The 14,573-nt window shown below is 46.8% G+C and overlaps 1 protein-coding gene across 1 annotated transcript in view; it reads left to right on the forward strand.

The window, feature by feature from the left end:
• The first annotated feature begins 12,046 nt into the window (after positions 1-12,046).
• Positions 12,047-14,573, forward strand: part of EED (embryonic ectoderm development) — a 65,770-nt gene continuing 63,243 nt past the window's right edge. Inside the window, exon 1 of the mRNA XM_089662417.1 lies at positions 12,047-12,180. Coding sequence (XP_089518543.1) covers positions 12,076-12,180 — 105 coding nt within the window. The 5' untranslated portion in view covers positions 12,047-12,075. The remainder of the gene's footprint in view (positions 12,181-14,573) is intronic.

Genomic DNA, 14,573 nt, shown 5'->3' on the forward strand with positions numbered 1-14,573 from the left:
ATCAATGCCACATATCAGTGCCCATCTGAGCTGCCTTTCAGTGTCATCCATCAGTGCCAGTCAGTGCCACCTATCAATGCCAATCAGTGACACCTATCAGTGCTGCCAATCAGTGCCGCCTATCAGTGTGCATCAGTGCCGCCTAACAGTGCCAGTCAGTGCCGCCTATCACTGCCAGTCAGTGCCGCCTAACAGAGCCATATATCAGTGCCATGTATCAGTGCTGCCTTTCAGTGCCCATCAGTGATGCCTGTCAATGCCCATCAGTGCCACCTATCAGAGTCCATCAGTGCAGCCTATCAGTGCCCATCACTGCAACCTCATTAGCGCACATCAGTGAAAGAGAAAAATCACTTATTTACAAAATTTTATAACAAAAACTAAGAAAAAACATTTTTTTCTCAAAATGTTCAGTGGTTTTTGGTTTGTTTAAGAAAAAATAAAAAACCCTGAGGTGATTAAATACCACCAAAAGAAAGCTCTATCTGTAACATAAAAATGATAAAAATGTCATATGGGTACAGTGTTGCATGACAGCACAATTGTCATTCAAAGTGTGACAGCGCTGAAAGCTGGAAATTGGCCTCGGCAGGAAGGGGGTATAAGTGCCCTGTAGGCGAGGGGTTAAACATGTCCAGTAAATAAAAAAAAAAAAAAAGGTACAAATTTCATCAGGAATTTAGGCCAAAATGTATTCTGCTCCATGTGTTTGCTAAAAAAAAGAATCCCAAAACGTGTAAATTAATTGGTTTACGTCAAAGTTATATTGTTTACAAATGGCGGTATATATACAGGAATTGTATTTTTTTTATTTTTTGTTAGTAATGGCACCGATTAGTGACTTATAGTGTGACTGCGGTGGGCATTCTGACCCTGGGGGGGAACTGACTTGGTGTCACTGACATCCCTAGTGACGCCAATACAGTGATCAGTGCTAATAAAAAGCACTGACACTGTACTGATGACACTGGGCAGGAAGGGGTTAAGATCTGGGGTGATCAAAGGGTTACCTGTGTGCTGTTCCACTATGTGTGCGCTTTACTGTAAGCACACTGCTATGCAGAGCCATACAAAGCAGTGTGCAGGAGCTGACAGGGGAGAGATCTGTGTTGTTTGTACACAGGTCTCTCCCCCGTCGGAGATACTCGGTGATCACTCGGTGCCAGCGAGTAATCACCGGCCGAGACCCGGTGATTGACAGCCGAGGCTGCGAATGGCTGCGCGGGTAGGATGCGCAACCTCCTACGTGGAACTGCAAAATCACGTATATACACGTGATTTTGCGCACCCCTGCTGCACTGTAACAGTATTTCTGCTATAGGGCAGCGCGGAAGCGGTTAAGCACACCCAGTGATCGCTCTCTCGCTCTCTCTCGCCCTCATTTTGCTATAAGAAGATTATTATTATTATACAATATTTATATAGCGCCAATAGTTTGCTCAGCGCTGTACATTATAATGGGAGACAATACATGAGACAGTACAGTAACAATACAATTCAATACACGAGGGGTTCGAGGGCCCTGCTCCTTGGAGCTTACAATCTAGGAGGGAGGGGATAGTGGTACAGGAGGAAACTGTGGGGGATGAAGTGGTAGGAAGAATGGAGGAGGTCAGTAATTAGCTGAGGGTGGGGTAGGCTTCCCTCAAGAGATAGGTATTCAGGGTGCGCTTAAAGGTGAGGAGAGTAGGTGATAGTCTGATGGATTGGGGCAGGGAGTTCCAGAGGATGGGGGAAGCCCTGGAGAAGATCTATCTATCTATCTATCTATCTATCTATCTATCTATCTATCTATCTATCTATCTATCATGTATTCTATATCTATGTGTCTGTCTATATCTATGCCTGCACACCCCCGTACTGACATCAGGGTACACATTGGGAAGGGTGAGTGCAGCAATATTGATAGATGGGGTACAGGGCAGACCCCCAATCCAGAGCCCCTGTACAGTCTGGGCTGTGATCCTATATCTATTTCAAGTAGACCAGCTATTCTCAACCAGGATTCCATGGAACTCTAGGGTTCCTCCAGAGATTGTTCGGGGTTCCTTGAGCTGCGGCTGAGTGGCCCCACAGTTAAAGTGGAACTGCACTGCATCTGAACACCACAAACCAAAAATACCATTTAATTCATTTTTAATATTCACAGCAAACGCCCCCATCCATCCTTGTCCCCATGCTTTATTTTGCTGAGAAATCATTTTGAAAAACATCCCTGGCATTTCTGGCTGTAGCCACCTTGAGTAAGGGCAAATGATTCATTAGGCATTTACCTCCTGGAATCCATCTGCCCTTAGCTTAGGCATAGGCTGAGCTGAGAACCCTCCCCTCCTCCTGAACACTGCTGGGATGTATGACATAATTTGCCTAGGCATGGAAATCAGTAAGTAATTGATGACATTAGAAGAAAAAAAAAAAGCTTAAAATAAGTAAATATAAAATACGTTTCTATCTATTTACTAATGCCAACAGCATAAGGATTACCAATAGCTCATGTTGATTGTGAGAGTGAACTTCTGCTTTAACCACTTCCAGTCCGGACACTTTTACCCCCTTCCTGCCCAGGCCAATTTTCAGCTTTCAGTGCTATCACACTTTGAATGACAATTGCGTGGTCATGCAACACTGTACCCATATCAATTTTTTAGCATTTTTTTTTTAGACAGATAACCCTTTATTTTGGTGGTATTTATTCACCACTGGAATTTTTATTTTTTTTGCTATGTAAATGAAAGTCCAAAAATTTAGCAAAAATGTGGTTTTCTTATAAAATTTTGCAAAGAAATAATATTTCATCATAAATCTTGGCCAAAATTTATTCCGTTATCTCTTTAGTAAAAAAAAAAACCCAAATTAGTTTATAACCAAAAATTATAATTTTTTAAATTTTTTTTTACATTTTTATTTATTTTTTTTTATTATTATTTGTTTTTGTTTTTTTTACATACTGTCACCCTAGCAGTACAGTGTCACCATGGTTATACTGTACTACTTGTGGGGGGTGATGAAGATTTTTTTTTTTTACACTGATTGCTTTTACACCCATATAGGATGTAAAAGCAATCATTTCTCTTTCTCTCTGTCTGCATTCTTGCAGCCATTGAGAACTACTGTGTGAGCTGTGATTGGTCACAGCTTGTCACATGGTACAAGGCTGTTGTGAATAGCCTTGTACCATGTGACCTCTGTGATCATTCACAGATTTCACACATAGTAAGCAATGATGTCACAAGTGACATCTTACTTACTACTCTGCATGTGATCATTGATTGGGCAATCAGTGATCACATGATCGGGACCTTACACAGAGGTCCCGTACGACGATTGTTGTTCCACTGTGTCCAAAGGACACAGCGGGCACTGGATCGTGGTGCTGCGTGCTCCCAGGGAGCGCGCACGAGCAAGGGGCAGGGAGGCCGATTATAAACGGCCACCCGCCCCTGCACTGCCACCGTCCGGCCATTTATATACAAAGGCCGGACGGGAGGTGGTGAAGGCATGTCCAGGCTAACGCATGTGCAATGTGGGTTTGCACTGGAAAATTCTTCTGTTTTCCCTTGCTTATGCTGCAGGTGAATGAGGGGAGGGAAATGATTCAGGCACATGTCTATGATCTGTTTGCTTCTTTCTCTGAGTCTTCATTTTACTTTCTGAGCAGTGCTGACATCCTTGCTCCAACATGAGCCTTCTGCCCAGGGGCGGACTGACAACTCATGGGGCCCCTGGGCAATAGGAGATCATGGGGCCCCTGTGTCCTCACCCACACCCAAAAAAGCCTATGAAAAAGCCAATGAAAGGTACTAGGGGCATCTCATGGGGCCCCCTACTGACCCCGGGCCCTCGGGAAGTGCCCGAGTGTTCAAACGGTCAGTCCGCCCCTGCTTCTGCCACATAACCAAGACCTCCTTGTGCTCAGGTAGGGACCATCAGTGTGGTAAGTAAGAAGAGGAAAAAGAGTGCCTTTCCATGAGCGTGGCCTTCATCTTCTGGTACAGCTTAGCCTGCTCTTGCTTAACCTCTTGGCGCTGGCTGAACGCAAATGTGCGGCCTCTCGGTGTCTGGGCCTAGATGCCAAGCGGCCGTAGATTTGCGTTCTATTAAAAAAAAAACGTGCTGAGAGCACGCGCCTTGCGCACTCCCAGCACACATGTCCGGTGCTCACGAAAAGGTCCCGATCTCCTCTTTTGATTGGGACCTTTCCCGATCATGTGACCGCCGTGTCTGAAGGTTTGCTTTCAGTCTTCAGCCACACCAAATCCAACTTTGAAATCGTTTGACTTCACTTGAAATCTCACAATTTCAAAGTTGATGTCAGTGCCACTTTAGGTGCAACTTGGAAGACGTCTGTACGACTTCATGCGTAGATGTCTATGCAAGTCGCACCTGAACTTTCAAAAGTAGTGCATGAAGTGCTTTCAAAATCGGAGAGACTCCGACGGAGTCGGAATTGCCCCTTTATGACCGCTTCCATTGGGGACAATAGGGTGCGACTTGTCATGCGATTTGAAATGATCCAATCGCATGACAAGTCGCACTGATGTGATTGGGGACTTAGTTACACTTTAAAGGAAAAATGCACTTTTTTTTCATTTCTCAGCAGTTTTGTATTAGAAGTATCCAACAGAAACTTGTATGCTGGGTATTTTTTTAAGTTGTGAACCTAAACCGCCACCTAGTGGACAGAGAGTAAATGGGCATGTTTTGGATGTATAGTGCTATTTATATTGAGCTGGTGTTCCAGGTAGAATAAATACTGATTGCCACTCCATCCAGCTCTGAACAAAAATACTTATGCCTTATTTAAATGCATGGTCATATTCTAAATTTAGAAAAGAAATACTTTTAGATTTGTGATGCACTATAACCAGTGGTCTCCAAACTGTGGCCTGTGGGCTGAATGTGGCCCTTTGCATATCTTTTATCCAGTCCTTACAGCACGATTCCTCTGGCTGGCACAAGGCATGATTCCTTCCACTGACGCCAACGATGGGGCACTGTTCCTCCAACTGAAGCCAACGATGGGGCACTATTCCTCCCACTGACGCCAACGATGGGGCACTATTCCTCCCACTGACAACAATGATGGGGCACTATTCCTTCCACTGATACCAATGATGGGACACTATTCCTCCCACTGACGCCAACGATGGGGCACTATTCCTCCCACTGACACCAATGATGGGGCACTATTCCTCCCACTGACGCCAATGATGGGGCACTATTCCTCCCACTGACACCAACGATGGGACACTATTCCTCCCACTGACACCAACGAGGGGCACTATTTCTCCCACTGACACCAACGATGGGACACTATTCCTCCCACTGACGCCAACGATGGGGCACTATTCCTCCCACTGACACCAACGATGGGGCACTATTCCTCCCACTGACGCCAACGATGGGGACTGTTCCTCCCACTGACGCCAACGATGGTGCACTGTTCCCCCCGCTGACGCCAGCGATGGGGGCAGTGTTCCTCCCGCCGATGCCAACGATGGGGCACTGTTCCTTCCACTGACACCAATGATGGTGCACTATTCCTCCCGCTGATGCCAATGATAGTGCACGATTCCTCCCGTTGATGCCAACGATGGTGCACAATTCCTCCCGTTGATGCCAACGATGGTGCACTGTTCCTCCCGTTGATGCCAATGATGGTGCACTGTTCCTCCCGTTAATGCCAACGATGGGGGCAGTGTTCCTCCCACTGATGCCAGCAATAGGGGCAGTGTTGATCCCGCTGGCATCAATGATGGGGGGCAGTGTTCCTCCCGCTGACGCCAACGATGGGGGCAGTGTTCCTCCCGCTGGTGCCAACGAATGGGGCAGTGTTCCTCCCACTGATGTTACCGATGGGGCAGAGTTCCTCCCGGTGACGCCAACGATGGGGGACTAATATTTCCCCTAATACCAAAGATGGAGCATTGTTTCCTCCCACTGACTCCAGGACATTTTCTACTCCTCCCACTGGCCATGATCCAGCCCCCCTATAGCCTGAAGCACATTAAACTGGCCTTTTGCATAATGAAAGTTTGGAGACCCCTGCAGTAAACCATGATCTATTCTGATAATTGCCCAGATAATTACCCTTCAAACACTGGATTATGGAAAACTCATTTAGGGGACATAGCCTATTGGCTGAGTGTCTTGAATGCTCACAGTGGCATTCTTATGCTAAGTTTACACATGTCAGGCAGGCCTCCCCACTGAAAAGCGATCTGCAGTGGATTGGTTTTCAGAGGTGTTTGAAAGAAGGAGAGGAGGCGATATGTCATTTCCTTACTGCCTCCTTTTAACCTTGTAAAGCCCGCATCATTGCACTGCAACACGATTGCAGGGGGGTTGCGGCGCTGCCCCATGCACTTGCTGTGCTGGTGCATGTGTCCAAACTCATACTGTGTGCGTTCGAGGCTGTCCACCCACATGGGATGCTCTGCACTATTAAAGCAATCTTAGCAGCTTATTAGTTGCTGGGTTGCTTTTACAAGCGACAAGAGCGGTGCACCCCTCTGCTGCCTTCTTGGGCTCTCCCATCCGATCGGGGAGCCCGAGACTGAAGCCGGCGCAATTGCCGGCTTACCATAGAGCTGAACATGAACCGGAACGTCCCCTGATCATCTCTATGGTATTAGAAACCAGAAGTGATGAGTATTTTGTCGCTTCCAGTTTTGCCAGTTGTAAACAAAGCCATTTTCGGCTTTGGAAAGGATCTGATCCCACCGATCTTGGTGTGACCAGATGCTTTAAAGGGCAGAGAAGAGATCTGGAGTCTATTAGACTCCAGATCACTCAGTATAGAGAGATTATCACAAGGGATGTTTACATTCTTTGTGATACTAATAAAAGTGATGAAAAAATAGAGAAAAAAACAAACCCAATAATAAATTAATGTCCCATTGTCCCCTCGTGTTTTCCCGCAAAGGTGAATGCATACGTAGAGCGCGCATGCAGACCACACATGCATATGTAAACGGTGTTTGCACCACATGTGTGAGGTATCACTGCAAACGTCAGAGCGAGAACAATAATTCTAGCACCAGTACTCTAAACAGATAACCTGTAAAGGCTTTTAAAATATCGCCTATGGAGATTTTTAGGTTCCATAGTTTGGTGTCGTTCTACGGGTGTACACAAATTTAAAGCGTGACATGTTGAGTATCTATTTACCCGGTATAACATCATCTTTTATATTTTACCAAAAATTGGTATTATATTGTGTTTGTATCCATTAAAATTCAATAAATTGTATTTTTCCAACACATTGCATTTAAAAAAAACCTCTGTGCATAAACAATTGCAAAACTCACCGTTTATTCTCTAGGGCAGGGGTGTCAAACTGGGGGCCCTCCAGCTGTTGCGAAACTACATCATGCCTCTGCCTTTGGGAGTCATGCTTGTATCTGTCAATCTTGCAATGTCTCATGGGACTTGTAGTTTGGCAGCAGCTGGAGGGCTGCTAGTTTGACACCCATGCTCTAGGGCCTCTGCTAAAAAATATATAATGTTTAGGGGTTCTAAGTAATTTGTAACAAAAAAAAATGATTATTATTACATGTAGGAAAGCATTGTCAGAAATAGCCTGAGCGGGAAGTAGTTAAAGTGGAACTAAAGGCATTTTGCTTACCTCCTGTCTATTGGTCTGGATCCCTCATTGACACTGGCATCTTTTCTCTGGGTGCAGATCTTTGGGCATCTCCATTGGCCAGTACGGTATAACATAACTACTGCACATGCACAGGAGTCAGTTGTCAGGATATGTGCCGGAATGTAAACTGATCTGTGTTTAGGGATTTTACATTGAACTTCCGTTGTGGCTTGGTCCCGTTGACTTCAAAGAATGAGGTTGACAGGTGATGTTGCCCATCAAACTCGACAAACCTAGTTAAACTTACAGTGGCCTCTACATTAGTGCTTTCCAACCTGGTTGTCATGTTTGGCTATCAGTAGGTGGTGAAAATAAGACTCAACTGCCAGTTTTTACCATTTATGTGAAAGCTCTGAGTGTGTGGACATCACCTCCAAGATGGTGGCACCCAGTGGCAGCCTCAGGGCTTTTGGATGTCTAGACAAAGGAGGCTTTATGGGTATATACAACATAACATGAATAATGCACATTAAATCAACATATAATTTCATGGGAAGATTTTTATTGATGAGGTGATAATTTTATTGCAATGAATGGTCTGGTGACATCTTTGTTGATAAGAATGGTCTGGTGACCTGTTTGCAGATATGGATGGTCTGGTGACCTGTTTATTGATATGAATGGTCTGGTGACCTGTTTATTGATATGAATGGTCTGGTGACCTGTTTGTAGATATGGATGGTCTGGTGACCTGTTTATTGATATGAATGGTCTGGTGACCTGTTTGTAGATATGGATGGTCTGGTGACCTGTTTATTGATATGCATTGTCTGGTGACCTGTTTGTAGATATGGATGGTCTGGTGACCTGTTTATTAATATGAATGGTCTGGTGACCTGTTTATTGATATGAATGGTCTGGTGACCTGTTTGTAGATATGGATCGTCTGGTGACCTGTTTATTAATATGAATGGTCTGGTGACGTGTTTATTGATATGAATGGTCTGGTGACCTGTTTTTTTATATGAATGGTCTGATGACATCTTTGATAGGAATGGTGTGGTGACTTTTTTGTTGATATGAATGTTCTGATGACATCTTTATTGATAAGAATAGTGTGGTGACCATTTTTTTGATATAAGTAGTCTGGTGACATCTTTATTGGCTGGTCTGTTGACCTTTTTATTTAAATGAATGGTGTGGTGTCTTCTTTATTGTCATGAATGGTGTGGTGAATTCTTTATTGTCATGAATGGTGTGGTGAATTCTTTATTGTCATGAATGGTGTGGTGACAATTTTATTGATCTGAATGCTGTAGTGACCTGTAGCACCATCCCCCGTGGAGCCACTTGGTAATTTTGGGTTCTCTGTTTTATGCCTCGACTCCAAGAACAACTCCATCCATCTGGCACACCTGGCTGAATAAAATCTACTGAAAGCTTAAGTAAAGACGCAAGTGTAAAATACGTTTCGCCTGGCTGGGGGTTATTACCAGTAAATTAAAACACACCCGTGTAGTGGTAAACACACTTATTCTATGGATTACAAAATGGCAGTTTTTAACATTCAGAAGGACCCAGCAGGTAAATTAGGACATGATCTACTAGACAGAGTAATAACTGTGCCCAAGAGAAAAAAAAAATCATAAGGTTCTATACCACAACTGGAATCCATAAATGGATTTGCAATTCTGCAATATATAATGTAAATAAACTGTAGATGCAGTGTACAGGACAATATTTTACACTGGTTTAAAGTGCACGCTAAAGAATGGGCAAGGCTGTGGTACCTCTTTAATTGGCAATGGTCTTAGAGCAGCAACTGTTAGGGGCAGTCCTTAGTCCTGACTCTTCAGCCGGGCAAACGCTGGAGCTTCTTAACTGTTGGCACACTTTGAGGCAGTCAATAAAGCCTGTAGGCAGTGTTGGAACTATATGATGGCTCCTAATGCTTCAGTCTCCAGTGGCGGTAGCAAATAGTGGCTACAAGGCCCCCTCACCCTCCAGCAACACAGCAGCAAAAGTCCCTCCAATCAGGGGTTAGCTCACTCTTGGTAGACCATGCAGTAGATCTTTATCCTGGCAGTGGCTCCATTCCTCTGCTCTCAGATCGCACCCTGTACTTACTGGTTGCCTAGGATGGACCTCCTGTGGCTCATTCTTGGTCTCTCTCAGGGATAATCCTGAGCAGCTTGGCTCTCTGCTGTCTTTGGTGGAGCTCCTCAGCACAGTCCTCACCTCGGCTCCTGTCATATTCCAAGGAGAATCCAAAATGCCTGAGAAGAATAACTAGTTCAATATACCTCACTTTGTACAGGCAAACTGGGGGTTGTAGTTCATCTCCAATTATTTTTCTATGGGCAGCCTGTCTTTTGGGACTACAATGTCCCACGATACTCCTCTCCACCTGTGTGATTGAACCCTTCTGTTGCTCTGGAGGAGGGAGGAGGAAGACAGAGCATGTGGCTAGTCAGGTTTGCACAAAGCCCACAGTCATTCCCAGTATCCTCGCACATCTGCACCTCTCCCCGTCACAGCTGCCGTGCACTCTCTGGGGCTGAGAGGAGAAGAGAGCAACGGCTGGAGCACAAGGTGCAGCTCTGCCTCTTTCTCCCTGCAGAGGCGGAGGACTGACCGGGGCGAGGGAGAAAGAAAGGGGGGGGGGGGAGAGCAATTTCTGTTTGCTCCTGTCACCGATTACACTGTCAAGGAAGGAGGCTTGGCAGCACCTGCTACACACTCCCCCCACCAAAAATCCTTTGGTCCCCAAAGGAGGAACAGAGTCCATTGAAACATAATGTCCATAACTTTAGTTTAACTTAAATCAATATTTAAATAAAATCAAACGATTCACATTTGAATAGGAATCTGACCTCCCACCATTTATCTGAAGAAATGAGGTTGTATTGTTGACAAGTCACCGGTATTGGGATGCCTCACCTAGATGTGCCAGGGGGTGAGGACCAGTGTTTCATAAATTCTTCGAGAGGTGAGGATTACTTCTGTGAACGTTCACCTAAGGTATCGTAAGTCAGTCTTTTAGAGGGGTTCTAGATCACTTTGCGTTCCCTCTGACTTTACAATTGGCTAAGAAGCTCCTGCATCACTTACAGTCAGAGAGCTTAGAAGGTCTTCTTGGCTTGGATGGGCCCAGTGGTATAAATTTTTGAGCCTCAGGCCAGAGGGTTCCAGTATCTAGAAGGAGGAGGCGTGGCAGTCTCTGACATTGGCACAAGGTGCTCCCCTGCCTCTCTCTCCCTGCAGAGCCAGCGGACTGAGTGGGGGGTGGAGACAGAAAAATACGTTGAAGCAATCCCTGCCCACTCCTGTCACCACTTACACTGGCGGGGGGGGGGGGGGGAGCAGCAGCACCCGCTAAAGACCATTAGATGGATATAAATGTTGTGGTGACGTCTTTATTGATATGAATGGTCTGGTGACATCTTTATAGTTATGAATGTTGTGGAGACATCTTTATCGATATGAATGGTCTGGTGACATCTTTATCGATAGGAATGGTCTGGTGACATCTTTATCGATAGGAATGGTCTGGTGACATCTTTATCGATATGAATGTTGTGATGACATCTTTATCGATATGAATGTTGTGGTGACATCTTTATCGATGTGAATGTTGTGGAAACATCTTTATCGATATGAATGTTGTGGTGATATCTTTATCGATATGAATGGTTTGGTGACATCTTTATCGATGTGAATGGTCTGGTGACATCTTTATCGATATGAATGGTGTAGAGACATCTTTATCGATATGAACGGTCTGGTGACATCTTTATTGATATGAACGTTGTGATGACATCTTTATTGATATGAACGTTGTGGAGACATCTTTTGATATGAATGTTGTGGAGACATCTTTATCAATATGAATGTTGTGGAGACATCTTTATCGATATGAATGTTGTGAAGACTTCTTTATCGATATGAATGTTGTGGAGACATCTTTATCGATATGAATGTTGAGGTGCCATCTTTATCGATGTGAATGGTCTGGTGACCTCTTTATCGATGTGAATGGTCTGGTGACATCTTTATCGATGTGAATGGTGTAGAGACATCTTTATTGATGTGAATGTTGTGGAGACATCTTTATTGATATGAATGGTCTAGTTATTGAGACCTTGTCATTGATGGTTATTGATAGCAATGGTCTGGTTACATCTATATTTATGACAATGCTGTCTTGACTTTTCTATTGATATGAATGGTCTGGTGACCTTGCCATTTATATAGTCTGGTGATATTGTTATTGAAAGGAATGGTGTAGTGCCATCTTTATCGATATAAATGGTGACGGGTTCTCTCTAATTCAGGCACCACATTGTGTAAGAGACATCAGGTAAATCTTCATCTCCTCAGCACCAATCCCTCATCCAATCTCTCTCCGCATGCGCGGCTTGCAGTCTTGGCGGCGTCACGTGCCCTGGTCGGCGCACAGTAGTGACGTCAGGGTGAGGCGGTGGAAGATGTCTGAGGCTTCCGGTCGCGCGGCGGGAAACGAAATGCCGGCCAAGAAGCAGAAGCTGAGCAGCGACGAGAACAGCAATCCGGAGCTGTCCGGGGACGAGAACGTGAGAGAGGCGGGGGAGGGAAAGTCTGACATAACCAGGGGCCTGTATTACTGAGGAGATGCGGGCTGTGTGTGTTCTCTCAGCGCATCCTGAGCCACTCACAGCCTGGGGCCCTCAGTCCTCCGCCGGCCTGGGGCCCACAAGTACCAGCGTGGTCTGCCAGAGGGCTGTACCTGTGGGGTAGATCAGCAGCATTTTATTATTACAGTATAGAGGGGAGGGGACCCCATCGCCCCCTTATTCGTGAGCTATGGCCTTACAGGGGCCCCAGGGGGGAGGGGACCTTATCACTCTGTTATTGTATGAGTATAGGGCCCCAGGGGGGAGGGGACCTTATCACTCTGTTATTGTATGAGTATAGGGCCCCAGGGGGGAGGGGACCTTATCACTCTGTTATTGTATGAGTATAGGGCCCCATGGGGGAGGGGACCTTATCACTTTGTTATTGTGTGAGTACAGTGCCCCATGGGGGAGGGGACCCTATCCTCTTATTACTGTCTGATGTCTGTACTACAGTGACCACAGGGGGAGGGAACCCCATCACTCTGCTGTTATTGGGTGTATTGTACAGGGCCCCATGGGGGAGGGGCCCCCATCACTCTGTTGTTATTGCGTATAGGGCCCCATGGGGGAGGGGACCCCATCGCTCTGTTGTTATTGGGTACAGGGCCCCATGGGGGAGGGGACCCCATCGCTCTGTTGTTATTGGGTACAGGGCCCCATGGGGGAGGGGCCCCCATCACTCTGTTGTTATTGCGTATAGGGCCCCATGGGGGAGGGGACCCCATCGCTCTGTTGTTATTGGGTACAGGGCCCCATGGGGGAGGGGACCCCATCACTTTGTTGTTATTGGGTACAAGGCCCCATGGGGGAGGGGACCCCATCACTCTGTTGTTATTGGGTACAGGGCCCCATGGGGGAGGGGACCCCATCACTCTGTTGTTATTGGGTACAAGGCCCCATGGGGGAGGGGACCCCATCACTCTGTTGTTATTGGGTACAGAGCCCCATGGGGGAGGGGACCCCATCACTCTGTTGTTATTGGGTACAGGGCCCCATGGGGGAGGGGACCCCATCACTCTGTTGTTATTGGGTACAGGGCCCCATGGGGGAGGGGACCCCATCACTCTGTTGTTATTGGGTACAGGGCCCCATGGGGGAGGGGACCCCATCACTCTGTTGTTATTGGGTACAGGGCCCCATGGGGGAGGGGAACCCATCACTCTGTTGTTATTGGGTACAGAGCCCCATGGGGGAGGGGACCCCATCACTCTGTTGTTATTGGGTACAGAGCCCCATGGGGGAGGGGACCCCATCACTCTGTTGTTATTGGGTACAGAGCCCCATGGGGGAGGGGACCCCATCACTCTGTTATTGGGTACAGAGCCCCATGGGGGAGGGGACCCCATCACTGTTGTTATTGGGTACAGGGCCCCATGGGGGAGGGGACCCCTTCACTCTGTTGTTATTTGGTACAGGGCCCCATGGGGGAGGGGACCCCATCACTGTGTTATTGGGTGTAGTGTACAGGGCCCCATGGTGGAGGGGACCCTATCTTCTCCTTTATTACTGTGTGATATCAGTACTGCAGGGGGGAGGGGACCCCATCATCCCGCTATTACTGTGTGAAATCTGTATTACAGGGGCCCCAGGGGAGAGGGGACCCCATCACCCCCCTTTTACTGTGTAATCTCTGTACTCCAGGGGAGAGGGGACCCCATCACCCCCCTATTACTGTGTGATATCTGTACTCCAGGGGAGAGGGGACCCCATCACCCTCCTATTACTGTGTGATATCTGTACTCCAGGGGAGAGGCGACTCCATCACCCTCCTATTACTGTGTGATATCTGTACTCCAGGGGAGAGGCGACTCCATCACCCCCCTATTACTGTGTGATATCTGTACTCCAGGGGAGAGGCGACTCCATCACCCCCCTATTACTGTGTGATATCTGTACTCCAGGGGAGAGGGGACCCCATCACCCTCCTATTACTGTGTGATATCTGTACTCCAGGGGAGAGGCGACTCCATCACCCCCCTATTACTGTGTGATATCTGTACTCCAGGGGAGAAGGGACCCCATCACCCTCCTATTACTGTGTGATATCTGTACTCCAGGGGAGAGGCGACTCCTGTCACCCTCCTATTACTGTATGGATGTCTGTACTAGAGGGGATCCCATCACCCCCTATTACTGTGTGATGTCTGTACTACAGGGACCCCAGGGGAGAGGGAGCCCCATCACCCCCCTATTACTGTGTGATATCTGTACTCCAGGGAAGAGGCGACTCCATCACCCTCCTATTACTGTGTGATATCTGTACTCCAGGGAGAGGTGACCCCATCACCCTTTTATTACTGTGTGATGTCTGTACTGCAGGGAGGAGGGGA

This window comes from Staurois parvus, unplaced genomic scaffold (assembly GCF_062004578.1).
Source record: "Staurois parvus isolate SC_StPar_1 unplaced genomic scaffold, SC_StPar_1.0 ptg001468l, whole genome shotgun sequence".
Lineage (NCBI taxonomy): Eukaryota > Metazoa > Chordata > Amphibia > Anura > Ranidae > Staurois > Staurois parvus.